Source organism: Rhopalosiphum padi, chromosome 4 (genome assembly GCF_020882245.1).
Source record: "Rhopalosiphum padi isolate XX-2018 chromosome 4, ASM2088224v1, whole genome shotgun sequence".
NCBI lineage: Eukaryota > Metazoa > Arthropoda > Insecta > Hemiptera > Aphididae > Rhopalosiphum > Rhopalosiphum padi.
The window spans coordinates 27,097,794-27,125,761 of record NC_083600.1 but is presented as its reverse complement, the minus strand read 5'-3'; the positions used below and the strand labels follow the sequence as shown (position 1 = coordinate 27,125,761).

At 34.0% G+C, this 27,968-nt stretch overlaps 1 protein-coding gene across 3 annotated transcripts in view; it reads right to left on the bottom strand.

Annotated features, from left to right (window-relative positions):
* The window catches only part of LOC132930999 (protein piccolo-like), a 133,574-nt gene that overhangs the window by 8,179 nt on the left and 97,427 nt on the right, over window positions 1-27,968 (bottom strand). For 2 of the 3 annotated variants that reach the window (XM_060997160.1, XM_060997161.1), the window contains 5 exons: window positions 16,667-17,522; window positions 15,701-16,556; window positions 4,735-5,751; window positions 3,005-3,177; window positions 701-2,795 (listed from right to left, as the gene is read on the bottom strand). In XM_060997160.1, coding sequence (XP_060853143.1) covers window positions 701-2,795; window positions 3,005-3,177; window positions 4,735-5,751; window positions 15,701-16,556; window positions 16,667-17,505 — 4,980 coding nt within the window. In that variant the 5' untranslated portion in view covers window positions 17,506-17,522. The remainder of the gene's footprint in view (window positions 1-700; window positions 2,796-3,004; window positions 3,178-4,734; window positions 5,752-15,700; window positions 16,557-16,666; window positions 17,523-27,968) is intronic. The other variant, XM_060997162.1, reaches the window with a different exon arrangement.

Below are 27,968 nucleotides of genomic sequence, written 5' to 3'. Positions count from 1 at the left end.
TTATTATTCATATTTTCCTGATATATTCGGCAGGTCACCATCGGCGACGCGTTTCCCGTGCGATCGATGCGCAGTACAATTTGAAATCGACCCTTCCAGTAAGCCCGGCGCGCAAAACGAAAATAACACACAAACATTCGAAAACTAATTTAAACGCGGAATGCTATAAATAATCACTTCCTTCTGTGCCTAGCCGAACGTTAACGTCTTAACAATGATATTTCGGATGCGAACACATTTTATGGTAGGGAGATGGGAGAAATAAGTACACGAAAGCAGGGCACAAAAACTCGCAGAACGATTTTTCGTAAATAAACGATGAGCTGTGATGCTGTTTTCGCCACTTATTCTACTTGTAATCGAAATAATATGGACTAAAGGAAATGTGTGAAATTAAAAAAATAAAGTTTAAGTGGGTACATATAATAATGTTAGATAATTTGCAAAATCGAATTAATTTTAAAAATTCGCATTAGGTAGCTGGAGAAACGTATGTTAAACATTTAATTTTTGACAATTATGTCTCATCCAATATGTTGATAAATTAAAATCATTTAATATCAATTATAATTTATAATTATATAATTAATGTGCGGACGTCCTATAATTTAACCAAGATGAAGTGTCCTGGCGCAAACGATCATTCCCCCCCCCCTTCCACTGACACGGTCTATAACAATAACAATTTTAAATAACTTACGTCGACCCCTAGTCTGGCGGCCCGGTGGAGTACTGTTTCGCCATGTCCCTTGTTGACTATCCACCCTTTGATTTCGGCGTGGATTTCCGACACATAACGCGGCGCGCTTGGCGGAATGGAGGCGGAGGCGGCAGTGGTGGTTATCACCATAGTGGGTTTTTTGTCCGATAACGGTTCCTTCTTCTTCTTCTTTTTGATGTAGTCGAACCCCGACCGAAACTTTTTGCGCATTAACTTCCGTTTGAACAGCATGCGCGCCGGTGGTTTTACACCACTAGCCCCAGTTGCACCACCATCGTCATCTTCTTCGTCCTCTTCGTCTCCGGCACGCACCTCCTCCTCGTCTTCGTCGTCAAAATGAGACGCGGTGGCCTCTTCGCCGGCACACCCCTTTTTCATTACCTCGTCTTCGCGCTGCCGTCTCTTTCGCAAGTTCCGTTGCATTAACTTCTCCGCGGACACGATCTTCTCACGCTTCATCATACGCCGTCCCTTGAACATGACATCCCGGCGCCCGAACATGTGGCCACCCAACCGTTTTGGCTTGTTCTTGCCAACTACTCCGCCGGGTCCTCCTGCCTGTGACGATTGGCACGCCGCCAACTTGGCCGCTTTAGGTTCCTTACCCGGCTTTGGCGGCGGCGGAATGTTCATGATTGAGGTCAACGACACCTGGTCAGCAGCTACGGCTCCGGCGGTCGGCGGTGACACTACAGATATGAGTTTGGACGGTAGGCGCAACGACCGCTTGAACTTGTACAACTCGTCCTTCCAGTCTTCCGTGGTTGCGACGACGGTATGAGCAGACTTCTCGCCAAGCGACTTTTTACGCCGTCTTTTTGGAATGATTTTGTTTTTCACGTTAGCTTTCTTCTTGGATAAAGCCTGTTGTGGTTCCTGTTTGGCCAACAGCGGTCTGTTCCTAGACCGCAACCGCATCCGAATCGTTTCGTTATCCTTTTCTTTGGTCTTCTTGACGACGGCGATCAACTGTGTTGGACCAACCGCAGCGGCGACTACTGTTGGAGCAGGAGTTGGCGACGGTGATGCGCACTTCCGTCTCCTCTTCACTGGGATTTTGACAGTTTCGAAATGCGAGAACGCATCGTCTAATAACTCGTCAAAAGCGAACGTGTAATCTTTTAAAGAGTTCTTTCGCCTCAACGACTGTCTGGGATTGAGCTTGCCGGCTACTTCGATGGCTGCGGCGGCGGCAGATCTCCTCGACGTGTTTTCGATGTTTTTTGTCAGGTTTTCTTTTTCCACCACAACTCTTTTTCGGTTAGCTTCGGCTTTTTTACTTTCTTTCTTGTTGTTGAGATCTTTTTTGTTGCCGTGATCCGATTGTTGTTGATCTTTCTTGAGATCGCGTTTTTCTTCTTTTTTCAGTCCTTTCTTCTCTTCTTTTGTCAATACCGCCAGCTCTTTCTTTTCCAGTTTTGGCAGTTGCTCTTTCTTAACAGTGTCTTTGTCTTTCTTTTCTGCCTTTTTCAGTTCCTTCTTTTCTTCTTTTTTCGTTTCTTTTTTCAGCTCTTTTATTTTTAGCTCTTTCTTATGTTCTTTCTTTATTTTCTTGACTTTCAATGGCTTAATAATGATTCGTTTATTTCTTCTGGGTTTTCCTTTAGCTGATTTTTTCTCGTTGTCTTCTTTGTCTTTAATATCATCCACAGTCTTTTCTGTGTCTTCTAGTTTTGTTTTATTTTCTTTGTCCATATCCGAAGGTTCTGCGTCTTTCTGTGTTTTTTCTTCACAAACGACATTTTCTAAGAGAGATGACTTTTCCGACTTCACTTCTTCTATTGATTTTGACTCATTTTGAACATCTGATAATTTATTGTCTTTATCGGTTTCAGCAATAGGTTCGATTTTTATTCGTTTTGTGTACTTTCTTTTAGGTGGTTGTGGTTGCAATTCTTTTGGCGATTTCCTTTTAACTGGCGTTTTAACTTTTTTCTTTTCTTGAGTTTCAGCCAACTGCACTACAAATGAATTGCATGTGTTCGTCCAGAAGTCTTCGTCGTCCTCATCTTTCTCAGTTTCTTCTTTTTTTAACAAGTTCAGATCTGGTTCTTTTGTGGGCGACGGTTCTCGTCTATAACAACAATTTTAAAGTTAGTAAATATAATGTAACTACTGATTAGTAATAATTGTGTATAACATTTCAGTAATCAGACACTTGTACATTATAAACATTGGTACTCTGGTAGTAGATACTCGAAACATGTTCAACGACGTCACAAATCAAACAAAACATTATAGACGTGACAAAAAATGTAAATATATATTAAATAGGAAACTTACTTGATTTCAAGCTTGAGATCTATAACCGATTCAGTTTGTGTGAGCGGAGTCGGTTCTTGTTTTGTTTGAGGTACGCTGTTATTTGATGGCAAAAATGGGTGAGGTGATATAGCTGTGGCAGCAGCCATTGGGCTGCTCATTCTCGTGCCACTGGACGACCCTTCGGCAGATATCTATACACAAAAAATAGAAAAAAATACCACATAAAATACGATTTTTTTAATTTGAAACCATCAAGCTCATTGCAATTTTCAGTCATAGCAAAAATAAATAAAACAGAAAATATGAAAGTTTAGAATAAAAATTGTTGACAGCAATATTAATCAGTCGATAAGTAAAATTTAATTTTTATAATGTTTCATTTTGTCACAATTGAGCACTTAGTCGTAACTAATGAACGCCTGGACGATAAGATTCTAATACCAAAAATGATTTATTAATTATTATCAATTTATCAACGTTTGTATAACTGTATTATTATTATTATTATTAGTACGTTATTACGTATTAACTATTATAGATAGAAGCAGTCATAATGAATGTTGATATCTCAACATTTTTATTATCCCGAATATAACGACGGATTCTCGAAACTAAAATTATAAATTACATTTTATTTTAATCTCGCAATAAATGGAAAGTAAGATTACCAGATTTTTCGATATGTCAATTTTAATTATACTAGTCGTCGATAAGGCGATTATTAATTAAATTAAAACGTTATTCCATTATGATAAAACGGTTATGACGCATACCGCAAAATACAATTTTAGTATCTAGTATGATTTAAAACAATTTGCCTAAGGATATTTTTTATATATCAATAATTATATAACAAAGAACAAAAAAATAAATAATAATAAAACTAGGTTTTACCTAGGATAAAATTATAATTATAAGTGTGCTAAATTTATTTAATAAAATAAAAGTAAATCAAATAGAACTCGAATGACACTTATTTTGGAATATAATAAAATTATAAAATTTTGATATCTTTTTATACGCATCGCGTACATATAGGTGTGCTCATGGGGGGTTACGGGTGTGCCTGGGCACCCACCAACATGTAATTTGGGACCTAAAATTTAAGTTCTATAGCATATATTGGATCCGTATTTTAACTAATGTTACTAGAATAAAAATGATATTTTTTCTAAAACATGTAAAAAATTATGTTTTGAGATAAAAAAAATAACACAACTTAAAATATTTTAAATTTGCGTGGTAAAACTTATTATGATTATAACAGCTAGATGTTATTGACTACAAAAGTAAAAATAATAAATAAAATATATTGAAATTATCTTGAAAATAGATTTTAGATCTAACTATCTAATGAAATATTATATAACTTGGTACTAGTAATACTACTGATTAATATGTGATATAATTTAAGTAATGTTTATTCAGGAATTTTAATTTACTAAAATATGTACATGTCTTGTTAAGAGAGGACCCAAATTAAGAAAAGGATCCGAAAAAATTGTAGGCACCCCCCCAAATTCAGGTCTGCGAACGCCTATATTCGCATAATACCTGATTTGAATTAATTTATATGAATTACACGTTATTTTAAATAGTTTATTAATCAAATTTTTGTGTAAGATTTTGGGAACCTCCATGATAGAACAATGCGTGATTTTTATTATTATGTTAACTACAAGTTTTTAATAAATAAATGTACGGGAATAATATTAAGATTATACTGAATACAATTGATGACGGCGTACCTGTTTCCTCTCGGCTTTGGTCCGAATCCTTGGAGCGTTGCAATACGCCCTGTCCATGTAGTAGTCGATCTTCTTCGGGAACGGTGTGACAGCCGTGCGCTCGGCCATGTAATAGTCGGTTTTCTTAAGGGGCGTGGTTGACGGTTCCTTCCGAATGGGCGTCGAAAATACCATGGCCGGCGTAGAAGGCGCCTCGGCAATCTGCGGCCGACTGCTCTGGTCGCGCGCCTCGATATTCTGCTTGAGTATCTCCAACACGCGCTTGTCGGCCTGAGCAGGACCTTGCTGTTGCTGCTGTTGCTGCGACGGCGGAGGCTGCTGTTGCTGCTGCTGATGTAGTTCCATCGCGTTCGACGGAATCGGATGGTGCAGTTGCTGATGCTGCAGAAGCTGAGGATACTGGTGTAGCGGATGTGGATGATGTTTTTTGGACGAAGTGTACGAGTTAAATTTCTGTTCGATCTGCCTGTCTATGGCCGCCCGCCAAGCTTCGTCCGCCGACGACAACGGTGGCACCGTGTTGTTGGCGTGAGGGTGGTGGTGTGGACGCACTACCGGTGGCAGTGGAGTCGTTGGGGCGGCCGCCGCCGACGGTAACGGTTGCTGCGGCGAAGATTGCACTACGACCACGGTCTGAGACGGCGGCGGCGGTAGCGGCGTCGGCGGTGGAAGCGAAAGCGACATCTGAGCAGCGAACTGCTGATGGTGGTGATGGTTATAGGCAGTGGCGGTGGCGGCGGCGTTGTTGTGCTGTTGGTGCTGTTGGCCTCCGACGACGACAACTGCAGTCTGCGGGGGTGGCGCCGTAGCTGTCCCCGGTAAAGACCTGTTGAAGTCCGGTTTGAAATTCACTTTGGGTATGTCGTGCCCGAACGGATTTAACCGATCATCGGTTGAGTCGGCAGATCGACACACGGTCTTCACTGACAGGTCAAGCGGAGACTCACGTTTCGTGGTTTCGAATCGCAGTTTGGTCGGAGCGCTCGTACCATTGTTTTCTTGGGCCAATTTCACCGGCTGCGAAAAAAAAAGGGGAGGAAATATTATAATGGAATATCTTTTGAAAAAAAATGTAAAAAAATCATATTCCATCGTTTTCTTATACTATTAAATACTACACAACAATTAGGAATTAGATATGCAATACTTAATAAAAACAACAAATGTATATTTCCCATGCGATTGTCCCACAATAGTACAATACATATTTTTAGCAATAAAAAAAGTGCAAGTATTTATTTGTTTATTATAGTTCACTCTTATTTTTTCGTTTTATCTATTTCAAATTACTATGTTTTATATAATTATTTTTATATATTTTTTAATTGTTAAAAGACTTTTCGTATAGTACCTAAATATATACTACATTGTGTTTCATAGCTTTACAACAAATTATATAAACCACATTATCTTTCCTGATTAGCATGGCAAGAACTATATTTTTTGCATTCACAGAATATGAATTGTGTTATTATAATATTAATAATGTATCATGAAAAACAATAAATGTAATTGCTTATGAAGGGCTGGTCCTAGTAGTAAAAGGTAAAAAAAATAAATAATTTTCAAATGACTATATTACATTGTGTTTATTCAAATAATTACTGAAAAAATGTAAAAAGATATATATATATAAATAGGTCCTACACGTGTATTATTATTTATTACAATGACTGCGGATGAATAATTTTATAAAAAATCAAAGTTCAAGAAAAGATTAGTATAGTAAGCCGATAAGAAATACAAAGTTTTGACGTTGAATAAAAACTGTATAACGACTACTCAAACATCCTTGGCACAATTTCATATAACTTTGCGCGTTGGTTGGATGATTGATTTTAACCGTAATATACCGATAAGTTTTATTGCATGTACATTTTAGAATTGATATCACAGCAGCGTTAAAAAGCAAACAAATTCAATGTGACACCACCCTACTAACTATACATAACTATGTATGCACATTAGTATTGAAATAAATATCAAACTTTATTTGTAGGTATGTACATACATTATATGTTAATATAACTGAGGTTTTGTCTCAAGGGAGAATTTGACTTTTAAAACCTACGAAGTACAGGTCGTCAAAATATATAGTAAATTGTCGACATCATATTTCGGTAAAAATGAAGAATGCAATAAGAAAAACCAACTACCAACACTGAACACAGAGGACGATAAGATATTTCTAAAAATTTTTACGGAAATAGATAAAAAAAAATTGACAACAAATACGAAATGATTAAGTACGTTATTTTTTTATAACTACCCAGGTGATAGTAAAACAAAAAAAAATACCTAATGTATTATATATATTGTACCATTAGGATTGGGCCACACATCATAGCAGTTAAGCCACAAAAATAACTATATTTTCAAACTTTGTAACCTCTGTCTTTAACACTTCCTTTTGTTCATAAAATATCTATACAAAATGGATTTCGACTCCGATCACTTAGTTGTACTGTACAGTATAGCATTTCTATAAGAATAGGTAAAATAATAATATATCTAAACTCTAAAAGTTATATATTTTATTGTTTATTAATTATTATTAATTCGACTAGTTTATATATAATATTATAAACCAACTTAAATAAACATATGTGTATGCGTATACTATTGAAATAAAAGATATAATAAACTAGACTCAGTTAACTATAATGTGGATACAATAAACTACACGAATAATAATATTAATAAACCTAATTAATTCGTAATAGTGGGATGGGCTGGGGAAATGTACGGGGTTATATAACAATTTTATAACTGTCAGACACAATCTAAAAGGGTATATTAATATTATTATAATATACAATAATTTATAATTTGAAGTGTAAAAAGTAATGTTTCATACGTGTATGAGCGTGTTAATTTTACCGCATCGAGAATATACGTTAGTAATTGATTATTATTATTAATATTACACAACCTTTGAAAACCATCGAGAAACTGAACGGAAAGGAAGTCATCGACGTTTGAACATAGACGTTATAATTATAAATGTATAACATCATTTACATAATAGAATATTATAATAATATTTCATCGATATTCAGACGGTATAATATTATATAAATAACCTTAATAACCACACGGAGTGTTTTTGATCAACCAACGCCACCTCAGATGCTACCACACAAAATATTAAATTTACAATAGGTATCATGAATAAACAAGTAATATAATTATCGTTTACCGAGTGGTTTCTCATCGATTTAGGGACAAAAAAAGTATGGCACGTATTTTTGTATTTTAACAATTATCGTAGTGGCGGTGGCGGCGCCCAGTAAAATGATCCAAGCCTATGCCATAATTGTGCGGTCTGCCGTCTACGTATAGCACGTGGCGGGGATAGAATTTTTCTCGTCTCATCCAAGGTGAGACGTGCAAGAAAGAGTAAAAACTCGATAGATAAACTTCGACCTAATCTAAAATTAAGACGTCGATTAATATTATTATTTACTAGCTCATTCATTGTTTCCGCGCGCGATTGACCTTGTTCACTTAAAACAGTCGTCAATCGGTCCTTGGTCCAAGCCCGAGTGAGCAAACATGAAACAAATGATAGTACAAATAATGGTACATCCGAAGATAGGATAAAGTATCAAAATACTCTAATAGCCTTAATTTAAAAAGAAAAATCTTATGCCGTTTTTTGTAGTAAAAAATATACACTGCAATTAAACCATAAAATAAAATATTTTTTTTGAATTTCAAACGTTTTAACACTTTCAGCGTTATTGAATACATAAATACGTAAAAATATAGTAGTATTAAAAAACAAATACTTTTTTAAAATAAAAATTCATAGATAAAATGTCGATATTATAAAATAATAATATGCTGTTTTCGTTTTTTAAGTTTAACACTTAAATAGGCAGGTAAAACATATTTTAATGAATAACGACATGGAATCGTATAGGTTTAATTTTTAAACATGACGATAATCGTTATTTTGCAATTGTATAAGTACTATATATGTATACGATTTTACTCAATGAGGCCCAATAATTTTTTTGATGTCAAAATAAATAAATATACACCAGTGGTTGCAAAGTCCCAACGCCTTTTTTATATCCATGTATTACTTAACAGTTTTAAACATTTTCACGTACCACTCTTAACATTACTTTATTTTGGAGAAAAAAGCGACCCACGCTGGTTATATTAAACGTGCACAAGTATAGACGCTACAATATATATATTATCACGTAGTTATTACTTATTAGTTATTTAGTTATCTATTTGCAAATAAACCAATCGCGTAGAAATCTAATACAAAAATGCTATAATAAATAATAATATACAGAGGAAAAATATGGAATAATTAGTCACTGGTATTATTTAAAAATTAATATTTATAAAATATTATATAGAACGCAGATATCATTTTTTTATTTAAATATAATCTCACCTGGGACCTGCCTGCCCAGTCTTTGTAACAAATCAATAATCGATAAAACCAATCTATCATTGACGGTACCTATGTACTATACATAATATTCCACTATCACCGCGTTCCGTGTTAACTGGGTGTTTAACAGCGTTAACACATTATGTGTCGTTACGAGTAAATTCTGAACACAGTGATAGCATTAATATTTCAAAGAATAACCACAGAATATGAATTATTCTGTAGACTGTAGAGTAACCCCCAACCAGCCTTATAAGGGTATATAATATTGTTAAACACCCAAACTGTAGTGGCATTATTAGCTACTGCATATATACACAACAATAATAATTTAACGAACACTGATCAGAATAAATAATAATAATTATATTACATAATAAAACATATTATATATTAAATAGGTAATTAATATGACGTTAAACAAATAATTAAAATGTAAACATTTAATATTACTATATTATAAGTATTTTTACGACTTTATACGATGGGGAATTAAACGGAATATCATAAGTCCATATAATATGATTATTATAATATGCATACGAAAAAAAAGTTATGAAGCAAACACAACGGAAGTGGCACATTATTGAATATATCCGAATTATAATATCCTTGGCGAGGAATAAGAGGTATTCATTTTTACAACGAACGTTTCCGATGCACACACATAATAATAATAAGAAGACGCGTGTACGGTGGCAACGATAACAACTACACGATGGGCGGGAGTGTCGTTATATGAATGGTAATCGTTATTTTATTGAACACCATTTCTGAGAGCCAAGAATACGAATAATATTATATTTATTACAAAAAAATCCGACAACGAGCACACATACATGAACTGCACGTATACTTATTTAGCGTAATATAAATACGCGTGCAACTAGACCTGGAAGACCGTTAATTTTCTTCCTCGGAACGCCGTCGCGATTTTATTTGAAACGTCGTTGGAAAAAAATTTACGAAACAAAGTAATAGGAGAATCGGCTTACCAATGTCATTTTCGATTCACCTACTTCACTTTTTTCGTCCGAGTGTATTAACAGCATTGTTGCGTGAGTTTCCTAACCACGATCGCCGTCGCCAAATACGTAAATTATGTGCAAGAAACATTTTTCATCCGTTCATTAAAAACGGAAGCGCGTGGGTTTAATGAAATCTTTTGTTCTTCGATATTATTTTATAATGTCTGATTACAAATAGAAACCCTCCCCTATTCAGCACCAAATCGTAGTACTGTACTACAATGTAATAAATATTTTCTAATCTCAAACACTTTACGCGTGGGAAATGTGTACATAGTGATTGAGGAATAAAAATCTCCCACAGGCCACGGCATCACTAGAAAAAAACGCCGTAAAAATAAAAAAAAACATTAACGATTAAAAAGGAAATACCAGGCAAAAGATTATCATCTGTGCGAAAATGTTGTACTAAGGGATAAGCAAATGGGGTAGTTACCATGTGCGGCAAACAAAACGAAAGTGTTGTACCTAGTTTCTAATTTACAATCATTTTTGAAAAGACCTATCATTAATTAAAGAAAAACAATATGCACGATATTATCCATTTTATCTGCAGTGGAAATGCCACGGTAGCTATATTGATATTGTTTGTTTCTGCAGTGGCGGTAATAATATTATTAATAATTTTACCGGTCATGGGGATATATTTAAAAGACATATTAATGACTAATAACATCTATTAATATATACGATAGTCATATGTATATTGTTGGTGCTATTCAATTCTGATAAAACAAGCAATTTTATAATCGCGATATGTAATATAAAACGTGCTCTCAAATAATCACGACAGATGCGTGAGATATGCGTAAACACGTAATAAGTATTAACTAATAACTTATTATATCTCGGGAAAAATCAAAATTATTTAAATATTTTACGTAATCTAGATTCGGTCAATAAACTTTTTATTACACACTCGACCGGTCGTCCATTATTATCGACGAATCTCAATGTCGTCATCATGCCAGCCATTCCATGTCACAAATCAAAAGTAAAAATTGACGAACACGGTAAAAAAAAAAATAAATAAATAATAAATGAAAACCGTGTGATGATATATAATAGCCGTGTAAAATTCGCAAAGGCTCTGGATAAGACACGTGGAAAAACAGGGAGAAAACACGTCGGCGCACGCAACATACTGCGGTTTGTTTCATAATAGGTATAAAAAAAAAATCACGTATCCACGTATATTGGCCCCGATTCGCATCCGTTGGAATTTGATATTTTCGTATACGATATACCGATGTATTATTATCGGAAAACCGGATGTCGCAGACCAGCGTCGCGTGTCGTCTTCTCAACGACCGGACAGAAGAAATAGCGGACACACAACGACGAGAATCGGTTAATAGTGTTACGTGAAAATAATAAATTTCACCGGGTACAAATGGCGTGCGCGCGTCGTATTTTATAGATAATATCGTATATACGGAGTGATTCAACAAGCACGCTCACCCTTTTTTCTCTTTTCAAAAATCTTGAGATTTTTCATATTATTTTAGCAATGTCCTGTGGAGACACAAAAAAATGTTTTTTTTTAAATTACAATCTATATTGTCATTGTAATTTATTTAAGAAGTAATTTTTTTTAAATTATCGTTAACGTATATCAAAAATACAATTTACTATAATAATAGTTTTTAATTGATGTAACTTTGTACAGTATAATGGATTTGGAAAAAAAGAGGCTATGTGGCAATTTGAAAATTTTAGTAAATAATATATTAATTTATCAATATTTATAACTTATAAACAATGATCAAATTAAATACTATTAAAAAAAAAAAATAAACTATAATATTAACATAAAAATTATATTTTAGTAAAAAAATGTTAAGGACTAACCATTGTTTTTGTTATAATATACACTTTAATCATTTGAAAACCACTCGTTATATTTAGATATATTGAAATTATAAAATAAATATATATGTTTAACTAATCACAGAAATAAAAGGGTTTCCATTTAAAAAAATATTGTCACATGATCGTCCTCAAGTGGTATAAAAAATCCTAATTATTCAAAAATAATATTTTTCAATTTTAATTAAAAATCCCAAAATACAAATTTTGAATAATTCCAGTGTTAAAGAAAAAAAGGGATGGGCGTCCTTGGTGAATCACTCTGTATATTATACACACACGCGACAAACAACGACGACGACGGGTAACCAGCGAGTAGCGGTGCAAAATGTGAACGGAATAATAATAACATTGGCATAGATGGCGATCGGCGTAGCGGCACAGAACTTGAACGAATGCGTAATAAATGAGTATACCGTCGTGGGCGTCATTCCATCAAAAGGAGCATAGTATAGTTTCATAGGACTGTTTCTTATTTTCCAAACGCGCGACAACTAATAAAAAAAGAAATTTCAATTTTAAAAGACATTATTCTTTGAATATCTAGGGAATGATGGTGACTAAGTTCGGTGTTATTTTTTTAATGCCAAATTTTTGAGAAAATAATTATTATCCAACAGCGTCGTGGGTCCGATTACGATTTTAATTTTCGCTCCCCATCAAACCAAAACTTTCGAACAAGGGTTATGTTTACGTGCACGATTTGAATGGTTTGTCATTCTTCCATCTACAAAACGATCGAACCGCAAAACCAAAAAATTATAACGATTAACGGTCCAACTAAAATTGTAAATATGTAAGTAACAAATCATTCAATAATTTGAGTCCAATGGGACTCTGCGCATGAATTAAATAATATATTATAATATTATCATTGATTGACGCGGGCAAACGAACGTACAAAATGCAAACCGTCGCACGAAAGGAAAACAGAAATATTCCGATCAAAACGAAAGCATTGGTTCGACCGGCCGAGATGTGAATGGTGGATATGGGGTGGGAGAGAAAACGAAGAGGGGGCCAACGACAACATTGACTTTGACTTCACGACGAATAAATAATCAACGACCGAGGTCGCGTGTGCCTACTATATAATACTATACAGTATTACACGACGCCCGTTTGTCCATATTCTATTTAGACTTAAATATAATGTATACCTATAATATATGTATAATACACAAAAACTACAACAATAGTACACAGAAAAACGAGAACTATACGCGCCCGCCAAGAAAATCGATTGAATTTTATGACAATTATATAAGCATTTTTTTCAGGATTACGGACAGATTGAAAACTTATATTACTCATTTGTTTCTTGTTCGAACTAGCGACTTGAAGCAGAGCCTAATGCATATTATATTTTAATATTTATGTTGTCCAGATAACAAAAATTATCCCACAAAAATCCTTTGGTTCCCAAATTGGGTGGTTCGTGGTTCAATGCAAATAATTCCAAAAAAAATAAAATTTTTAAATATAATTTTAATCGTTAAAAAACTTTAAACTAAGATATAAGAATTATTTTAAATACAAATATAACAATAAGTAAAAATTAAGATTTAGAAAAATTGTGAAAAAAAATGTCACGTTTCTCCTCCCTTGTTCTTACTTTGATTGTACTAAAAAATATCTAAAATTATTTAGAAAATTGCGCTATTTACTCTAATTTTAGAAAATGATCATAAAGCATCGAGAATACTTCGAAATATGAAACGTTTACCGATTTCTGAAATTAAAAGGAGGTATGCTATGATATTAATTTAACTATATTCTATATACACAAAAATTACAACCGATGTTTCTATAACACTAATATAATTAAATCAAGGTAAATAATTGAATCTAAAATGATGTTTTGACACACGCAATGGGATACGCGTTGGCAAAATGTATTATTATTGTGACAGTGTAATGCCGTAATGGTGATTTTAAACTAAGAACAAAGTTTAAAATTCACGATGAACCGCATTAAATCGGGCAAATGTGCATCATTATTCATCATGGTTAATTATTGTTATGTGTATTTACGAATGTACTTACAGACGAATAGACGATATACGTGCATGTGTTTAGTGTGGGTCGCGACGCATGTGCAGGCAGTTGGCGGATAAGGATCGAAGAAAACACGTTGTACACGGCAAACGGCTACATCAAGAATGGGAAATAAAATCACAGAAATGAAGTTCGGACCGAAATATAAAACGATAAACAAACTACACCAACAACGACAACAACGATAATAACGACAGGTGGTCTCGGTGATCTAAATAAAGATTCGTTTTTCCCTTAAGCCGGGTCTGACCAGTACCGCCACCTCCCCATCTCGTTAACTTAAAAGGTAAAACGTAGGCATGGCAATTACCTAGCTATTTCTAACAAAATTAATAACGAATTATGAAGGTAGGTAAACTCCGGGAAAACCGTTTTAAATATTAGAAATTATAGCGTAGTTATATATTTTGACGAGAAAATAAAGATTATCAATATACTTGACAATCGTATACAAAAAAATTAGTAAACACGTGTTTATAATAATACATTATACAAACATAATAAATAATATAATATTTATTGAAGTAATAAAAAATGTAAATAATAACGATAGAACCCCTATCTTCGTATAGTTCTGCATGTTCCGACACGTGGATAAATTAATCGTAACAATAACAAATAATTAAAATAACCTAATCGAAAGAAAATATACAATCGTCACGTCATTCTATACATTATTAATGATGAAATCAATATCGATTGATCGTAAAATTACGTAAAATTGAACACAAAATATGTGTTAACGACCTTTGAACATAATTGGGCAGGTCATAATGTGGGAAAAAAAATTCATAAAAAAAAACCACGTGGAGGGGCGTCGACCAATATGATACGTGTTTTCGTCTAAAAACAAAAGGCGGCGGCGACAGGCGAGGGTTCTACGCGGAAAAACGATTATTTGGTCGACGGAAATTGCTCGCGTTCGTTGTGCGAAAACATTCAATTAATAATAATTGTTTTGGTTTCCAATTACACCCGTTTGCGCACAGTCGTCGACAGCATTGCCGCCGCGTATGCGCACGCGCATTTTTCGATATTTCACAGCAGCCGCTTGTACGCATACAGACACGTCGGCACGCAGCCAGTGATTTACGCGTGTACTAAAAACACGTAAAATGACTCCAAAACCTAATATAACGACCGACATTGTTAACCACTGACCACTATGGTTAATAAAGGTATATAGATTAAAGATTAAATGAAACGTAATTTCCGTTTAGCAGCATTGTATATAGGATGTAGAGCTTTTGAATATTGCATAATATGGTATACAACAACATGCTTTGAAATAAATGTCTAAGAAGACCAAAGTGGCAAAGTGCACAACATTATAATTCTAACCACGTTTTTTGTGTTTTCATTGCTAAATATGAATTTTTTATAAACATTAAAAATAAAATTCATAATCGAATTATATTGTAATGCATGCGATTTTGAGTACTATTTTTAAGATCAACTCGGTGTTTATTTCTTTCCAAGTATACGCATAATAAACAATAAACATTGCGAAAAACACGTGAATTTGAATCTGTACACATTATTATGGTATATTATGTTAAAATTATATCGTATGTGTGTGCGTTACACCACTAACCTGTTGCAGTTGGCCGGCAGCGGTGGCCGGTCGAGCGGGCTGCGTGAGCTTGTGCAAGTTGAGCGGATAGTGTTGCGACTGTTGCTGCTGTCTGGACAACGAATGGTGTTGATGGTGCTGGGTGACCACGGTTGCCGGAAGCGACGACGAAGTTGACGGCGGCATCGGTGGCGGCCGATGGTGGTGGTGGTAACCGTTGATGACCGCCGCTGCCGAGGACGACGACGACTGTTGCAAGAACGCGGGTGGCGCCCTGCCGTCGAACGCGGCCCAGCGATGGTCCATGCTGGATACGATAATGGCGGGGGAGGCCTGCGACGACGACGGAGTCAGTGATTGCGGTGTCACGGCGAATGGCCTGTGATACGACGACGTGGACGAAGACTGGCCACTGCCGCTGCTGCCGTTGCTACTGCTGCCGTTGCTGTTGTTGTTGCCGCTGCCGCCGTCGTACTTTATCTGGAACGGTCTGGAATCCAAGTACGACGGCTGCACCGAGGCCGGACGTTTATGATGACGATGATGATGGTCGTCTGACGACGACGACGATCTTTGAGGGAGGTTGTTGGTAAGTTGCTGTTGCTGTTGCTGCTGATGATACCGCAATGGTTCGGGTTTCTGCACGATCACTCGATTAACGTCGTGTTGCGCTGCCGCTACGGCCGCTGCCGTTGCCGACGAAGACGACGACGATGACGACGACGGTTGCTTGGCCTGAGCTATGGGCACCGCTCTGACACCGCTGCGGGGCTGTTCGAGTTTCGGGTCGTACCTGATGGCCAAGTGCGAGGATTGCAGTCCCGTCCCGCTGGTCACGGGCACTTCGGACTTTGGCCTCTCCAACGGTTGGAACCTGCTGAAAAAAACACGTATTCGTCAAAAACCATATTCCTATAAGGACAATGTGTATATTATATTTAACGCGTGTAAGACGTACACGGTCTATTTTTATACGTAAACACTTACTTGGGCGGCGGCGGCGGCGTCTGTATGGGTTTGAACCGCAAGTAATCCCTGTCGATGGCCTGTTGTTGCAGGCCACTGTGCGACGTCCTGTTGTAGTAGTGTGAAGAATGCGGCGAAGGCGGCGGCGTCTCGGGCACCGACGGCTGCTGTTCTTTGGGCGCGGTGAACGGCGACTGGGGCTGCGGCGCGCCGGACGTCGGTTTGGGCACTACCGCGTACGGCGATTGCGGCGGTTTGGGCGGCGAATACTGTTTGCCCGCGGCCGCGGCCGGTGGCGATGATCGAGCGATCGACATCGGCTTAAACTGCGACGGAGGCGGCTGCTGTTGTTGTTTGACAGTCAGCGGCGGTGGCGCCAGTGGTTGTAACGTGTACGGCGACTTGTACGGCGACGGCGGTGAAGACGACGACGCAGAGGGCGGCAGCTGATGGAGCTGTTGCTGTTGGTGATATTGAAGCGACGACGGCGGCTGAAAGTGGTGGTGTTGGAATGCCGCGGGCTTGGGGTCAACGGCGGTGCGCGGATAGTGGCCCGGCGTCGAGTACGGTTGAAAGTTGTACCGCAAGTGTGGGTGGTAGCCTGCGAACCGGTCGGTGGCCGCCGCCGACGACGGTTCCGACGAGGACGACGATGACGACGACGACGACGAGTTCATCGATGACCTGCCACCGCCACCACCGTTGTGGTGCAGGTGGTGCGACGGAGGCAACGGCGGTGGGAAGTGCAATTGAGCGGCCGCTGCTGCTGCAGCTGCTGCTGCGGTGGAGGCTGCATCCGTGGGGATACCTTGAAAGTATTTCCTAGTGTTTTCCAGCATGTTGCTAAATCCCGAGTCCATAATATTATTACTTCAGCCTGTAACAGATACATACGCCTATTAATAATGACATGATAATATATCACCGAAATCGAAAAAGAATTGTAATAATATTGTATATATTGTGCGTATATTGTTTTTACATAATGTAGCAATATATATGTGGTAGCCAGAAAAAAAAGCCCCGTATCAACTAAATACATTTTTGTAAGATTATTAATTTTATAATTATAAATTTTTAAATAATAAACTTATATTATATTATTTAAATTGTGATATTATAATTAGTTATTATTTAATGTCATATACTAGATGTAATTTTTTTTATAGTTACCTTATAAAAAATTAATGTAGTATACCTAGTAAAATAAATTAGGTGCATAATAATGCAATATAATATGAAAAAATAATTTAATAATTGATAAAAGACAACGATGGGTTATATATATATTTTTTATTATTAAAAGTATATGTAAATGTAGTATGTAGTTCCGGGGTATTTTTTCCAAGATTCCATAATGCATATTAATGTTTTAAAATCTATATAAAATGGCCGATTCCAAATTCATTTAATCGTTTTTAAAAAAGATATTATCTGAAATTTGGTGATTTTGAAAAGTTTTGAACGTGTTGCATTATTAATGGCAGCGCGATGACCAGACGACTTATTACGCTATTTCTTTGAACACGATCAAGTGCACTGTACGTAATAATATGCTCACCAACGTATTATTGATAAATCGTTATGGAATAATTATATGTTTATACTGTTGTGAATTGTTATGTCATTTTTTATTCAGTTTTAATTATTTTAGAATTATAGTATTATATAATATATTGCATCGTAAATATATGAAAACTTTACGAATTTTAGAACAACTTATTTTTCCACGTTACATTAAAATTTTAAAACATGTGTATTCTACATAAATAAAGAAAATAAATGCTGTGGATTAGCCCTATCCAAGAAGTGCAAAAAAAAACGCTTAAGGGATAGTAATATGCGGATTGTTTGCAAATCACACAACGACGGTATCGAACGTAGGATGTTTCGTACGGAGGTATACTACAAGTTACACCTACCTGCAGCCTATTGCATGCACACGACGTATTTATAGAACATAAAAATACATAATACGTGCGCTGTACAATGGAAACCCGTATCGCGAGCTAGTGTAGAAATATATATATAGTATACCATACTCTCAGATTACTACCCATATATTATATATATATTTATTATAAATTATTATTGTAAGCAACAAAAGATAATGGGAGAGGGGAAAAAATGTGGCTCTAGGTCAACGCGTCAAACGAACAACAATGGACGAGCAAATCTTTTATGTTCGATTCCAGCGCTCTATAGCTGTATCAGAACATCATATCGGACTCGTTCAAACGATCACGTAGAGATATTTAACTGATAGTGGTGAGGTTAATAATTTATATTATACAAATACGAGTAAAAACTCTTATTCAGCTCTGGTAAATATATTATCCAACATACATATTAATAAATAATGCAACCTTTAACTGCAAAATAGCTGACAATAGCTGATTATTAATTATAACCATCAAATTATTTGAAATTATTGTATTATTTTATTGAACCAATTATTTAATAATTTTAATTTCACCTGTTTTTTAATAATTTATATAGTAAATGATTATTTTTTAATTTTAATTTTAAAAAAAAATGTAATATTTAAAAGAAAAAAAATTATTACATTAAGTTAGGTAGTTAATTACAAATATCAGCTATTTCCATTATTCCGAATATGTTGAAATATTAAATATGCGATCACACTGCAGCACGAATTTCGCAGTTGAGTAAATATATGATCGTTTTGTTTGAACTGTCATATAAAAAATTAAAAAATAATCGTTTGGAATAGAAATGCAAGAATTTCAGCTAATTCACAAAATTTAATTTATTAAAATGTATATTTGATGTTATATTTAGGAAATAGGAATTAAAAATATTATAATCGAAAAATGTACATAGTCACGTGTTAGACGTATGAGATGTTACAATATTATGTAATTATCTTTTGATAAAACCACACTATGGATATCAATGTAGTTTAACCTGCTGTTTTTAAAATATAGAACGTTATTTTAAATTTATACTCTATAAATTACGGTTTATAGACCAATTTTGTTATTGAAATTTTCATGTAAATGTGCTTCCACTCATTGGAGATATCAAATAGGCATTGATAATCATCGAACACAACAAATAATACATCTACATATAGTGCATATTCCAAAAAAAAATTTGTATTTGCATGAAATTTTGAGAAACAGCTATGGGCGATTGACTATAATTATAATGAGAAAAATATTGGCACATTAATATGACAGTATTTTAATCCTATCGTATATGGTATATGTTATAACTTAAAAGTTTAAAACATATAAACCCTTTTAATGCTTTTAGATCTAGTATATATAATATTATATTATTCAAGTTTTTGTATCAACGCAAAACTATTTTTAATCAATTATGGCTCATTATAATTATTAAAAACTTGCTGTAAATAAATTATTATAGATAGTCAATATAAGTACTTATATCATAAAATAGACAACTAATGAAAACAAGAAAAAAATAATTGTATCACTTGTATCCTTATGTCGAAATAGATCAAATGATATTATTTATTATACGAAAATTTCAGACCGACTGATGTTGAAACTAATATAGCTAAAGACTTGACATTTTCATAATACCTTCGTAACACCTTCCACCAAATGTACGAAGAAAGGATTTTATAGGGATTAATTGTTTCACGAAAAACAAATATATTTTTGTTTATATAAGGTTGCTATTGATGACAGAAAATAAAATATTAATTGTGATTAGACATAAATATAGATCTGTATTTTATACTTGGTCAAAATCAAAAAGACTGTATTAGAAATCTGAGTAGTTACCATTTTACGGAGATGGGATAAATTCACGGTTATTTAATTTATCATGTGCAACGCAATATAGATTTTTCTTCTGATGATAAAATACCGATTGTGAAACAAATATATCATTTGAAAAAAAAATTAAAAAACAATTTTAACAAACTTTCGCGTAACTTATAAACAAAATATTATTTAAATTAACCAAGTCAGTAATTGATCACGTATTCAAAGATCTATCTATATAAAAAATGTGTATCTACATTCTACATATTACTACGATTTGCGTTTATAATGTTGTATTCTGAAATACAAAACGTATAAAATCATTAACAATATTTCATAAGTTCATAACTATTAATTATGAATTATTATTAATGCATTTGGATTAGGTTGGGTTAAATATAATTATAATAATAATTCAAACTATTTAATACATAATACCGTCCAAACGCAAATTTGTTTGTGATAAGATGACAAGAGATAAAGTCTATAAGATAAGAGAATAAATATTATTATGGTACTTTATACTATATTATTATTATTCATAATAATATTAAGAAAACAAGAAAAATAAATTGTACTTAATATAAAAAAATTTACGTGCAACGTGGTTATAATTATAGGAATGCTCGTATATGATGTAACGCCGTGTCCTTGTAATATTCACTGCCATCGGCACGAGGACGACCAAGACTGCATTTTTTCTGCCTCATCGTCTATATAGATCGAACTATTCAGATATTACGGGATTCGGTTACGTGAACAAACGTCAAATACACACACACACACACACATTAATATATTATATGTGTTTATATTTATAGACAAAATATAAACTGTGAGTTTATAATATAAAACACAATTTATACGTCTCCGATTGCGGCCCGTTGTCGTTTTTAAGAAAATTCCGATTTTTTTCTCCTTCTCTCGATATCTGTATTCCGTATAAAAATCGTACTTCACTGACTGGTTGAATGGAAAACACAATCGTATATTGAACAAACACCCTTGTGAGCGCATACAAAAAAAGATTAACGCGAGAGTACGAGACACGAGTATATTATAAGATGTAGGAGAAAAAAATCGATATCGATAGTTGTATAAAGTGAATAATAAAAAACAATTAAATAATTTATAAATAGGTACATACAATAATATCGTAACTCGGTGACTAATAACATTATACAAAGACGAGCGTAAAAACAAATGAATATTATACTACATTTTATAGGTACTTCATTAAAATATGAAAAATAATCGCTCGGCGAGTCTGTCATAACGACAACGACGATTCGGCGTGTTTATGGTAATTCGCATGATAGGCAAAACTGTGTTATTTTTTTAGTTTCTTCCCCCCTCCTCCTATATTATTAGACATATTTTTTTCGTTTTATTATATTTATACCATTCGAACAAATCGGTTTTTTACATACTCGCGCACACATATTACGGCAACACTCGTGTGATTATTACGTTCGTAGACGTGAAGAGACAAGAGGTAGAGGAACAATGTATAACGGAGCGTTGACGTTGTTTTTTTGCTGCAATTTCGGTACGCTCCGATAGCGTGAAAAAAAATGAAACGTCAATATTTTTTTTCCGCCAGTTTGCATATAAATTATCGTTGTAACGCCGGTTTTTGGAGAGAGAAACGCGGAGTGAATAGACCCCGATAACGAGGTTTTTACAATATTTACCGTCGAAAATTGGAATATTGCGAACGACCACACCACTGCCAGTGTATCTCATTTAGGAATTTAGACATTCGTGGCTACATTATTATGAAAAATGAAGCTATATTATGTTTAATATTACTTTATAATTTACTTTATACCTTCCTTCCAACCAACCACCATATTCAACGGTTACACTTTTCCAACATGAAAAATTATATTATATTATATTACTAAAATGATTGCTTTCAAGTTAAAAATATTTTAATTGTTTAAACTATTTTAATATTTCAAAAATAAACACATACAATTTCGTAATTCATATTGTAAATTTTTTTATGTATAATAAATATTAAGGTCTTATTTTTTAGCTGATAAGACATGAATGATGTAAATCATCACTCATTATATTATCAAAGTCTAACTATTTTGACGTAGTTCACTTATACATATATATATATATAGTTCATATGGACTATAAAAATAGATTATTAAGTCTACTTTTAATTAATTTCCGAACGACAACCGAACTTTCATCAATATCGCATTAATACAATAATTGCAGTAGTTCGATGTGCATGTGCATGATAAAAATAAAAAATTCTATAAGTGGTTTCAACTTCAGGTAAAATGCATTATTGTTTGTACGCAATGTAGACATAACGGGAAGGTTTTAATTAGGTCAGCTGTTAATTGACAATAATTATTATTGAAAAAGTATCGGTAGTAGGTTTAAAAATTAATAAAATAAAACAGATATCGTATTTTTTTCTTACGATTTGTACTTTTTTATAGTCGTGAATAGTATTAAAAACCAATAAAAAGAATAGACCCTCCTTTTTCTTTTTTGAGTCCCCTTCCGATAAACATGTAATCAACAATATATAAATAATACTGTATGTTGTACTTTTACACTGTTTTAAATGTTTTAATATTAATTATTATGTCGCATGTCGATCAGTGATGTCGCCTATATACAAACTCACGCGTATACGGCAAATTAAACGGCGATACGTCATAATATATAATCACTAATCGTATTATGAAGGTACAAGTATAAAAGTATATATATATACGGATGAACGACAACTTCCGGTAAACGTATTTACTACACGTTATGGCAGCGACCCACTTCTTCGTTCGGCGTTTCAAACGACTTCCGGCGGCGTCGAATGTGCACGATTTGAAAAAAAATCATTGCTATTATAGTGGTGCAGTCGGCAGCGGCAGCAGAGAAAAAACGACCGATCGTATTTCGATTTTCGTTCGTCATTTATTTATTAGTATTATTACTTTTTGTTATTATTATTATAATATACATACGTCAAATGGGGAAAAATCAACCGGAAACTTTTTTTTCTCCCATAGATTTTTATTGTATACATACACAATTGCGAATTTCAATACGCGATATATATTAAGTATACAACACTAGAAACACTTTGCTCCGTAAATATTGGTTTCATTTGGTTTATTGTTAATTGTTATTACATAATTATGCCATCGCTAGTTGCTACCACGACGTGTTTAGGTACAACGATAAATTATTAATTATTATTATACAACTCTTTACAAGCAATAATAATAATAATGTTAATATTTTCATGTCGTTTTTCTGTGTACACAGCTTCATGCATTATACAAATTTAGTAGAACTCGCATCACGTTATTTATAATATTTTGAACACTACGCAATAACTAGATATTTTATATTGCGAAAAATCACGAGACACAAAATGCGGCCCCATGTAGTGTGTGTGTGTGTGTGTGTGGGTGGGTTGAGTAATAATTCGTTCATGCACACCAGCAAGCACTATAACACCAACTAGGTAAACCGTTCGTACTAACGTTATTTGTGACTTGATGCTGATCATTTCGTGACAACTGAAACAACAATCAAGAGGGTCGAGATTTTCTCAAACCAGAAATCTTTCAAGTTTTTTTCAATTCTCTAATAGTTTTCTCTATAAATATCTTAAAAAGGTATAGATTATCTATATTATTATACCATGTCGATTAATAGTCATCCCGACAAATATATTGTAAATATACGTATTATAAGTTAAAAGTTTATAAGTTATAACATATAAGTGTTATAATACTACGGAGCACCTTTTCACCGGCTCGCCGCTGATAATTTATGTAAAAAAAAAATGTTTTAAAAGTGCTATTATTTCAAAGGAACGTAATTTATGAACAAACTGCGGCCGTTTAACACGGAGTTGCTTTGAATGATCTGGCAATCATTATTATCTTTTGAGTCCCGCACCGAACACCTCATCAAATACTTAATTTGTTTTCGTTTATCTTACACAGTTGTCGTTTGTTCACTCAAGTTTTTTAGTTTCAGCGTATGGTTGCTGTATAACGAAAATATTTCAGATGACATCGGCAGTTATCATCTATTCTTTAATGTTTAACACTAACGTACACACAATATTGAAACTTTCTTTATAATTGCGTATTCTAATATTAAAATAATTATATGGAGCAGAAAAATGTCTACACAAAACAAACGAAACTATCAACCAAGATTATCTCAGACTTTCCGAAGCAATGAAAAATCAGAATAGCACAAACGGAATTCCTCGAAATTTAAGTTAGCTATATATATTATCTAGCTGGGTATGGTGCATCGTACGTTTTCAATGTATACTGTTGTATAGGTAGGTCTAAGAAATCTTATTTTATTATAATAATTTTCTATCGTCGTTGCCTTAGCCAAAATATAAGTTCGAATGATAAAGTTGTTGATAGCTCTATAGTCTATAATAACGATATCCCATGGCGATGTAGAGTACAGCACGCAGTGACGACTATTGGTAATACACTTTTACATATAATAAAAGTATACATCACGAATACTTATATTAAATTGTATGGACAGTATATATTACATGTCGTACTAAGAGTAAGTAAACGTGCCTTTGATAATCAACATATTCAGGTAAAATTAGTCGAACAATCAGAATTAAAATTAAACATTATTGTATAATATTTATCATAGTTGAATAGAGGTACATTACGCCAGCACCACAACCTAAAATATTTTCTTTTAAATTGGTATCATACATTAGTAACCGATTCGTAACCATTCGTAACCACAATTTTGAAATTTGTAACCTAAACTAAGTACCAGAAAAACCGTTTTCTGCAAACGGGTGCCGGCTTAACGTGTAGTAAATACATTTACCGGAAGTTGTCGTTCATCCGTATATATATATATATATATTAATAACTGTAAAGGTATCATCTATGTGCTGTAAATTACAATTCTTTATAATTTGATGGTATTTTTTAATTGTTCTCAGTTTTTTGCATACAGTACTGTGAGTACTGACATCAATTTGATAATGTTGATGAGAACCAACATTGTCTAATAGCACCGACTGCGGAATAATAGTAAATAGAGTGCTGGGTAGATATGGAATATAGGAGGGAGTAGACGATGACAACGACGCGATCGAAATCTGGTCGGAAAGATGATGATCGAGGCTGCATGCGAAACGTGGCCTGGGTCGTTTAATATATAGGTATAATAATATGTACATTGTACATAATATTGTATATTATACTGCACGAGGCACTATCTATCGTAAACCATATAAATATTAATGGGCAAACCCGTCGATAAATCGAAAAGATTACGTGACGAACTCGACATAATTTTTTTTTCCCTTTTTTTTTCGTGCAACCAGTGCAACAATATTATATTATGTTATTAATCGCATATATGATAGTATTATACTTTATACATATTATATACGTTATATAAATAACTTACAGTAAATTTGAAATTAATAAAACGTTCATTTAAATATTTAATATAATAAACATAAATCTATAATTAATCGAATAATCATACGTTATTAATTAAATATAATTTTTGTATATTTATATTATTATAAATACATACAAACTGCACACTGCACACTGCAAGCACAGTTATATTATAAGTTATACAGTATGCAAAATACAAAAATGTACTCTTAGAAGTGGTACAACGCTGTTATTAACATGCACATGGCTTCACATACTTTGTGATGTGTTGATTATTTTATTTTATGTATTTATATTTTATGTATAAAATAATATAAAAATAATATATTCACTCGTCAAATATATTTTTCTACACGTATATAGGTTACCTAAAAATTACAATATTATTTATTTAAACTTAGGTCTACTAACGCAGGGGGTTTGAAATCGAATCGGTATGTGTGGATAGTAATAATATTCTTACGTGGTGTAAAAGCGTAGAATGTTTTAATCGAATTTAAAATATAGGTACCTAACCGTTATTAACGCTGCAGTGTTGCTGTTACCCAACTCAGATGCACTCACCACAGACACGATTGTTTTTAAACAATCAAAATTGCGTTTTCGAATTACGAACTTTGGTTGCGATTAGTTTCGACTAAAAACATTGCAAAAACATAAGATGTGAAAAATTGTGTTTAAAAAGTGTGGATCGCATTACAATAAATGTCGAATAATCATGAACAATCAGTTACAAAATTTTAAAATTACGACCTATCGTATTATACACTTGACTAAAAACTACTAGGATCGATCTAGAATAAGAAATAATACAGGGGCTGAAATGCTGAATAAGCTATTTTTAGATTTCAAATTTGCAAAGATTATTTTCTCGTTGATTATTTAATTTATAACAAAATACTAGTCTTATTAAATACTATTAATTAATACACTATTCTTATCTATAATATTTTATATATTATGTTAATGCTTAATAATATATCATGTTATACAACTATTAGTATTAATAATAAATATTTATAATTTAAACGCGCATATTTTTTGTCTACACCCTACCCCTTCTATCAATTCTATAATCCATAATCCATCTCTGATCGCGGCTACAATTATTATTGCACACACAACGGGCACGTGTCTATAGAGGATTTGCAACCGTCAATTCTCCCACAGATAGATATAATACCTACATCATTATATTGTATTTTACAGTATGTTTACGCGGAATAATAATTATTGCGTTGATTGCAAAAATCGATCGAAACACGCGGCATTCGTCGTCGCCGACCCAGACCAGCCAGACCGATGTAATAACATTACAACCGTATCGTATTTTGGCCCGTTTTCAAATGACGACCGACAAGCCAACCGCACTATGTTAGTGTATGACGCGCGACGCCGGACCGATTTCACAACGATAATATTATTATTATAATAACGATTAACGAGTCTTATCCTCAACGCGCACGACGAGGTGTACTACCGGACCCAAGGTCGCTACGGCAAAGGACATGTCCCGTGCTCGCCCAGAAAACTGCGTCGGACCGATTTCCTACGACCAAAGACCACGTTGTTTGTAATATACGCGGCCGTCAACATAGAAAACATTAATTTTTTATTAATGTTTCTATTTGGGTATAACGCACATATTATTGCATATACACGCAAAACCGTCGCACCTGTCGCGCGTATACGAGGCCCACACGGCCACACATAATATACTACATATTATAATATTATAAAAACACTGTCGTTTGTAGTCGGATAACGGGTAGTTACAAGCTGTATGAATTATTAACGGAGTTTTTAATACAATACAAACACTATTCGAATTTCGAGTACATAATACATAATAATGCGTAATATATAATATGTGTGTATTTTACTAAAGTCGGTTGTATACACAATAATAATAAACGATCCTTGATTTGATAGAACGCAAGCGTAGTTTTTTTTATAAATACGATTTATAACACACGCTCGCATTCGAAGAACGATTTACGACAAAATCTCGTAATTTGAAAAATACAATATACGACGACGACTAACCGTCGCGGAATTTCACGCAATCGAACGGCAAACGTAGAATATCACTCACTTTCTCGCGCTCTCTCTCGC